Source organism: Anneissia japonica, unplaced genomic scaffold (assembly GCF_011630105.1).
Source record: "Anneissia japonica isolate Jap-2015-1 unplaced genomic scaffold, ASM1163010v1 scaffold8828_len8576_cov115, whole genome shotgun sequence".
Classification (NCBI taxonomy): Eukaryota; Metazoa; Echinodermata; class Crinoidea; order Comatulida; family Comatulidae; genus Anneissia; species Anneissia japonica.
Window position 1 is genome coordinate 1 of NW_022752707.1, and position 8,576 is coordinate 8,576.

An 8,576-nucleotide genomic window follows, 5' to 3' on the forward strand; every position below is an offset into this window, starting at 1 on the left:
ACGCCACTGTCATCGTCATTTTTCAAATTCTCATGACCATCATCATCATGATTTTGCCACAAATGTTAAATAATTGAGTATACTGTATGTATCTTTCCAAATTTATTCCATTAATGAACCACAATAAAAGTCGTTTAATAAAGAAATCCTAATGATTACTTGCAAATACACAATAATATTGTGACTGAAATGTCTATCAGTTTAGTCTAAATAACCATGCAAATATCCTTTGTAATACTAGTAAATTCAACCAAGATTCAACAATGCCATTATACCAACACTAATTATGTTTGTTACTGATTGGCTTGGTAAGCGATATTACTGTCAATGGGCAGTGAGGTCATGCAACTCTATTGGTACATCATACAGCATAGTATCGTCAATTGGTTTAGTATAGCGTGATTGCAACATCACTCTACTGTTAATTTTCCATACAACTCTATCAAAATTATTGCTTTATTAGCATAAATCCCTAAATCCCAATTTCCGTCCTTATGCCTGACTCTCTCTCAACATTCCAGTTACTTAGAGCTACATCGGCCATAATTGCATATTATCTGTATGGATTATTACATTATAACACCCAAAGCATATAATGCGCATTCATTGTCTAACTTTGTTCCAAATTACTTTAAGGTACAAACAATGTGTATATACTGAATAGTATTGGCACAAAATACAGTGAACCACTTTTGACATTTTGTAATCATAACAATTGACAACATCACATTAAAAATATTATAATTATCATTAATATTTTCGTCAAAATCGTATGCAATATCATCAACATTAATATCATCATAGGTTAGATTAATGCATTTAATATACCTTTGTATTATAATTACCAATAATATACTTAATAACTTATTAAGTAATATTTTGATACAATCACATATTACCTTCCTAAAGTTAAATTGACATCATTTCGATAATTAATTTGAACAATTTACAACCTATTGAACCTATCTTACCCAGCAGTCTAATTGTCATAATTTTTTAAAATATTTATTACACATGTTTTTTTTTTACAATTAACAATGATTGTCATTTATATAACACAGTTTACAAAGCACAAGGTTACCTCCTAGGGAGTAGGCAATCACCAAACACCAAACTAGTTTATATGTACATAAACAATTGTTCTTCTATAATGACAAATTACTATCTGATGGAATTTATAGCCAATCATGCATTAATAATGTAAATTAAAATAGATAAATTATATTATTACTGTTGATTGTCCAAGCATGCAGCTAATAAGTCATGAATTTCAATGTCTTTTTAATAGTTATAAAATTTAACATTGTTTGGTTTGTGGTTTGCTACTGCTACCCTTCTAGGTTTATTGGAAATTACTGTGATTCCATTTGGGATATCTAATCCATCATCTTTATGATCTATTCGTTTTATGAAGACACTACTTCTATTAAATAATTGTAGTTTATGATCACTTGATACTATTATATTTTCATCCATATCAATGATTACACCATGAGGACTAATAACTTTACCATCTTCCTCACCACAGCCTACAAGAATTCTCATAAATTTATCATTTGCATCAAACATTTGTATTCTGTTATTTTTACGGTCAGCAACAATCACATAACCTTCCTTCGTTAAAGTGACATCATCTGGTGTATTCATTTGACCTACTTTACTTCCCTTTGAACCTATCTTACCCAGCTGTCTACCATCATCAACATTGAATTTGAACACACAATGAGTGTCACGATCTGCTACATACAGTATTCTAGTTTCATTGTTTACTGTCAAACCATCAGGGTATTTCAATACTGCTTTACCAAAAGAAATGATTTCTTGGAATGTATCATCACACATTACAACACATTTATTTTTGTGATCACTGAACACCATGTGACCATCAAACATTAGATGCATTCTATTTATGTCCACATCTTGTGGCACCTGTAGCCCATCAACAAATGAACCTGATTGATTGAACTTTAATATATATTTACTGAAGCTTGATACTAATATGCATCCATCTGTATCTAACACTAAATCTGACACATAACTTTCTTTTTGATTTTCTTTATAATCTGATATGTTACCAATGGTATAAACAAGTCCCTGTGATTCCACTTTGATATTCACTGGAGATCCTTTGATGTGTGCAGCTCCAGTAGTTATCTTCATTTGCCAGTTGCCTTCTATATTGCATCTACCTGTTATTTTGTACTCTCCATATTTTTGTCCTGATGGGTTAATTAGAGTTGCTGCTAATTGACAAGCATCACTCTCTGTTGGACTTGAAACTTTAACTACAAATGGTTGTTCTTTAGTTACAGTAAGAGCTTCATCATCTTGAGCAACCTTGTATAACATGCTATCAACAGTTGTGATTTTACCAATGCCCTCTAAAACCATCAACTCATCCAAGTATGTAAATGGAATGAAATTTGGTGTAATATTTCTTTTTTTCAATGATTGATGAAAATCTTTTCGTAGGACCTTTTCTCTGACAGTGTTGATAGTTGTCTTGCATAGTTGAAGAGTTTCTGTTTCTTCTGGTTTGTTCAAATTTCTATTAATTAAGGCCATCAGATTATTTACTGTAGACATCTCCAAATCAATATCGTTAACTTTACTATCAATGTCTTCTTTTTCTTCTTTGTATATCGCTTCTACATCTGAAATTAACTCTTTGCTTTTCTCTGTAACTGTGTTAATAAGTTTTTTTTCCTGAATTTCGATGGCTGTTCTACAGAAGTTTTGTTGGGAATCAATTTCTGATCTATATTTAGTTACATATTCAAGTTTTTCTTTTAATTTACTTTCAATTTCATGTGCTAACTTGACAATTTCAGTGGCATCATTGTTAAACTCATTTATAGCAGTTGACATTGGAATCACTTTATGTTGTTTTTGGTAACACCGAAGAATATGTTCACAATGCTTACATGCTGATTTGTTGCAAGTGGAGCAGAAAAATTCCAGTAAGTTATTGCAATGTACTCTGCATTTGCTTTGTTTGTCTGAAATTCTCCCTTGTTCCTTCTTGTCTAGTGTGTAAAGTGAATGGTTTCTCAATGACGGTATTATATGGTGTTGTTTGATACATAGACCTCCACATAGATACAGTTGACATGTCTGGCAGTGGTATTCTGGTGGATTAATGTCACAGCAAGAACATTTACTTGGTTTTTGATCCTCAGTTTTCACAACATATTCTAGTAGTTGAATTATCATTGTATTTGACGCCAGCTCTTTCAAGTCATACCTTGTTAGGTCATGTTCTTGTGCACATGTGGGGCATTTCATCTTTCCATGAGTTTCCACCCATTTCTGGATACACTGTAGGCAATAGGTGTGCATGCATTTCAGTGTCTTTGGTTGGTGAAACCTGTTGAGGCAGATGGCACACTCAAGATCTTTTTTATCCATAAACTGCAATGCTTTGAATACAGCCTGCGACATCTATAAAGACAACATAGTTATATTACATCCCTTTTAAACTAATATGTATAAATATTAATAGTTAACTGCTTTCCTTTTTACATAATGCATATGTGAATATTCATATTTTATTAAATGACCAGTTAGCTTTGTTGTAAGGACCATGTCCCACTAATAAATTTTGTACACAAGAATTTATGGTAATTCAAAGAAAAATAGTTACTATTGGTTATAAATCATTTGTTTTTTTTGCAATGGTTTAAATGTTCAAATGTGTTAATTAAATTTTTGTTTGAATTTGTTTGAATTATATCTGATTGGGTATTGATATTGTAATACATTAGATTAAATTAATATGGTATATAACAATATTATTTGAACATACAAAACAATACAAAAACCAACATGACAGTCGGCTTCGTTATTTAAATCATTAGTAAAAAAGAAAATAAATACTTGCAAATACACAATAATATTGTGATTGAAATGTCTTTTGTACAGTCTCCTAATGAAGTCCACTGTGTGGACGAAAACTAAGAATAAATCATATATTAAAAGTGCTGCTGTTATTTCTTTTATATTGTTCACATATAATAAATGTTCAAAATCCTTTGAGAGAGAAGGTACCACAATGTCAGCAAAAGTAATAAAATAAATAGATCATTATTTAGGGTGATAAAAATTTTAGAAGTTGAAACTGAAGAAATATCACATCAATTGTTAAAATGTTTGAAGGCCAGCTAAAGAAAATTATTTAAATTTAATCAAAACATACAAAAATTATAAAAAGAATTAAAATAGTAATAATAAAGAAAGTAAATATAGGCTTAGTATATCATAAACAGTACAATATTTATATGTTTAAGGAAATTTAACATTTAGTTTTATCAGGTGACTTTACTTTATAATAATTGCTGCGAAACAGCCAATTTTTGCTGCGAAGCAGCCAATTCATATTCTTGACAGCAATTTGACCTCTGAAAGGTCATTGTTTGTCAAAAAACAAGGGCCTAAGGCAACTGAAAAGCGGAGTTTCCTTCTTTCGTTCTGCCGGGAAAATCAATTACTTTAGGCGACGTTTGTAGACTAACCTACTCGTACCAACGTCCGCATGTCGCGACGCTGGAGTACTGTATTACTATTCAGCGTTTTTTACTATATTTCTAGGTTTCCTATATCTACGTTTAATCGGCCCATGTCTCAGCCACAATATTTTGAGGCCAATATTATTTACGAACCCAGTTAAACTTATTTACTAGCCTATTTCAGTGTGCTAATTATTATATTTTGGCGACGCTTGTTGTAGACTGGCATACCCGGTACCAAAGAGTATACTCTTTGGCGGTACGAGCAAAGATCGTATAGCACCGCTATGCGCGGACGAGAACCAGTCAATTCGAGCGGATACCACTTCGAGCGAAGGCCAATTCGAGCGGATTCGAGCGAAATTTTTTTCAAGCGGTAGCTAGTTTGAGCGGAAGAAGATCCACTTGTGCGAACAACAACCTGTGCAAGTTATATACGAATTACTTCAAAATTTCCTATTTTTTAGCTAAAAATTTGACATTTTCAAAGGGGAAGGGGACACACAACAGTTCCAGAATAGATAAGTGAGTAGCATTAACTCAATTACAAATATAATTTGAGCTAAAAATTTGACATTTTCAAAGGGGAAAGGGGCACACAACAGTTCCAGAATAGATAAGTGAGTAGCACTGTAACTCAATTACAAATATAATTTGCTTTTTCAAAATTCAGAACCCCAACCAGTGGCGGATCTGGGGAAGGGGAAGGGGGTGGTTAATAGGGTGGCTAGCCACCCCACTTTGTTTACCATGAAAACAATAATGGTCACTCGTCTTGTGTGTGTGCTTCTCGTGCACTCTAGTAAAACATACACTTTCTTCTTTTTTAAGATGAAAAGTGCATAATTCTATTTTAGTTTTAACTTGTTAGCGGCCATCTTGGTAGTCGGAGTTGCCAAGACTAATTCAAACAGTAATTATCAAAAAGTATTAAAAACCTTTCAGAACCATAGTAATCAGAGCATTTTTTTGCATTTAAAACAAACAAATACAAGAATACGGCGACGATAAATTCGCCCTTGTTATAGTTCACACTAAATGCATCCGCTCGAACTGCCATCCGCTCGAACTGCCATCTGCTCAAACTGACATCTGCTCGAATTGACTGGCATCCCATGGTACCAACGCTGTTCTAGTAGACAATGGGTCGTGTCTCATATTATTTGTTATATTTTTATTATTCATTATTTTCACTTGACTTGCATAAATAATTTTGTTCGAAGAACATTTATATGCAGTTGTACTTCACAGCACTTCACTTGCAATTTCCAATTTCTAGTATTAAGTTCTTACCTTGATTTAAGTTTGAACAGTTCGAAGTAATGCCTCTCGATATGTTGAATGAGGGCGTTCCTGAAAGTAGCAGGAAATTGTGAATGAAATGAGTCAAAGCAATTGAGATACCTAATGTATTGATTTTTATATAGCTGATAACAACTCATAACTTATACAGTATATAAATTTAAATATCAGGCCAAATTAAAAAGTAGATATATAAAATTAGCTTTCTAGGTGGAATAATACCGACACCAATTATGATGATGATATGAACTCATCGAGTAACTAGTGACAATGGGTGTTTATATGCAAATGATTTCAACATTTTTTTCTCATTCACTATAATGCACTTGATAATAAATTAGTATAGACAATACAACAGTGATCTCGAAAAGAGTAATTTTGTAGTTGTGTATTATTAAACATAATATTTTGCACTCTGAAAAAAAAACCACACAGTGTCAGTGAATAATGTCATGGAAATTTCCCATTTACTATTGAAATTTTGAAGCATAGAGAAATAGATTTGAGAACTCTGGTGGTTACAATCTCACTGTACCTTGTGAATAATATAGGCCTAGACAGTAGACACTGTGATAGGCTAGTATATTCAGGGAGTTGCAACTCCCTGTTTATACATCCATGGTTTACAGTAGGCCTAGATCTTTTGTTAGATAGTGGACTTAGTAGTCAATGAACAGAATCATCATCATGGCCTTCATTCTCATTTATATCATCTACTATTAGTCATCAATCAAGTATACTCAATAAAAACAAACCTGGAAAACCTGGTGAAGCTAAATTCACTTTACAGCAGTAGATAAATTACATCCATAAGTCGCATAATAATTTCATAGTGTCTACATACAAGGAAGTTAATATTTGAATTGTGGAATTCCCATATGCCTCATAGTGCTCGCAGACAATGTTCTAAATAAACAGGGTTAACAAAAGTTAACCTCTAAATAATAGGCTACTGACTACATACTTAAGTGTTTAGCTCTGATATTAATATGTAAATAAGTAATAGAGTTATTTCATGTCAACTCAACCAGGGGCTCCACAGTGACCGTCTTGGATTTTGCTGAAATTTTAACCAAATATACTTTAAGGGGTATTATAAAAAATCCCAAAATTTTCATTTAAAAAAAATTCCCAAGCATTCCAAATTTATGGCACTTTTAAATTTTGAAGACAAACCCCTTTTTTCAGACTCGCGAAGAGCAGCAATATTTTGTTAGGGTTTTTGAAAGGCAATATTCTCATTTCTGGACATACTAGAAAGCTGAAATTTGCTAATCCGGCTCAGTTTTGCCCATACTTTCTGATTCTGGCATCAAGCTCTGAATAGGCATTAAAAAGTTATGCATCTCAAATCAGTATTATTTGTATACGTATCATCATTTACATCACCATCTACATCATTTGTCGTCACCTTCATCATTATCAACATCTATCCTCACCACCTTTATCATCACTATCACATCATCATCTCATCTAATGTTGTATCAGATGAACATGATAATCTGAAACTACTGTATTTTACTTGCTGATTATATACCTAACATGTATACATATCTATCTGATAGAATTATAGCCAATATGGATTGATGTATTTAATTGTTAATATTATATTACTAGTTTTTTTTTCTAAATATGGCACTATTATATCATGTATATTTATTAAACATTAAGAACAAAATAAGAACAAATTGAGGCTAGAGTAAAATATAAAGTGAGGTTTTTATTTTTTTTAAATAAAAAATGGTTTACAGTAGGCCTAGATCTTTTGTTAGATAGTGGACTTAGTAGTCAATGAACAGAATCATCATCATGGGAGTGTTAGAGACCTGCCTTCATTCTCATTTATATCATCTACTATTAGTCATCAATCAAGTATACTCAATAAAAACAAACCTGGAAAACCTGGTGAAGCTAAATTCACTTTACAGCAGTAGATAAATTACATCCATAAGCCGCATAATAATTTCATAGTGTGTACATACAAGGAAGTTAATATTTGAATTGTGGAATTTCCCATATGCCTCATAGTGCTCGCAGACAATGTTCTAAATAAACATGACTGTCAAACACATTAACCTAAAGACAAGGCTACTGGCTACATACTTAAGTGTTTAGCTCTGATATTAATATGTAAATAAGTAATAGAGTTATTTCATGTCAACTCAACCAGGGGCTCCACAGTGACCGTCTTGGATTTTGCTGAAATTTTAACCAAATATACTTTAAGGGGTATTATAAAAAATCCCAAAGTTTCATTTTAAAAAAATTCCCAAGCATTCCAAAGTTATGGCACTTTTAAACTTTGAAGACAAACCCCTTTTTCAAACTCGCGAAGAGCAGCAATATTTTGTTAGGGTTTTTAAAAGGCAATATTCTCATTTCTGGACATACTAGAAAGCTGAAATTTGCTAATCTGGCTCAGTTTTGCCCATACTTTCATATGATTCTGGCATCAAGCTCTGAATAGGCATTAAAAAGTTATGCATCTCAAATCAGTATTATTTGTTCAAAATTAATTATCTTAATATTTTTTAGCTTAGGTTTTTTGGTCAACTACTGGCCAAAACCAAATATTTTATTGGAAATTAGTTACTTGACAGACATAACCAAATGCAAGATTATTCTAATCAAACACCAAATCACAGATTTATGACAAGTAGGGCAAAACAACTCCTATTGTATTTTCCTGATGCAAACACATCAGAATATAGTCTTTAATATATGGATGTTTCCATTTTAATTTATTTAATGGAATGAATTAAAGAATTA

General features: G+C 32.1%; 1 protein-coding gene across 2 annotated transcripts; it reads right to left on the reverse strand.

Annotated features, from left to right (window-relative positions):
- Positions 1 to 205: 205 nt before the first annotated feature.
- Positions 206 to 7,979, reverse strand: LOC117122351 (E3 ubiquitin-protein ligase TRIM71-like). 2 transcript variants are annotated; one of them, XM_033267908.1, is made up of 3 exons: positions 7,701 to 7,979; positions 5,799 to 5,858; positions 206 to 3,441 (listed from the first exon to the last, which is right to left on the reverse strand). In XM_033267908.1, exon 3 carries the CDS (start codon positions 3,439 to 3,441, stop codon positions 1,282 to 1,284), a length of 2,160 nt encoding a protein of 719 aa, XP_033123799.1. In that variant the 5' UTR covers positions 5,799 to 5,858; positions 7,701 to 7,979; the 3' UTR covers positions 206 to 1,281. The 2 variants fall into 2 exon arrangements, with proteins under 2 accessions (XP_033123799.1, XP_033123798.1); XM_033267907.1 differs by lacking the exon at positions 7,701 to 7,979 and adding an exon at positions 6,563 to 6,683.
- Positions 7,980 to 8,576: the final 597 nt, after the last annotated feature.

What these genes read in the sequence shown, in the direction of transcription:
- LOC117122351 (XM_033267908.1), bottom strand. Translation starts at nt 3,441, where the DNA reads ATGTCGCAGGCTGTATTCAAAGCATTGCAGTTTATGGATAAAAAAGAT.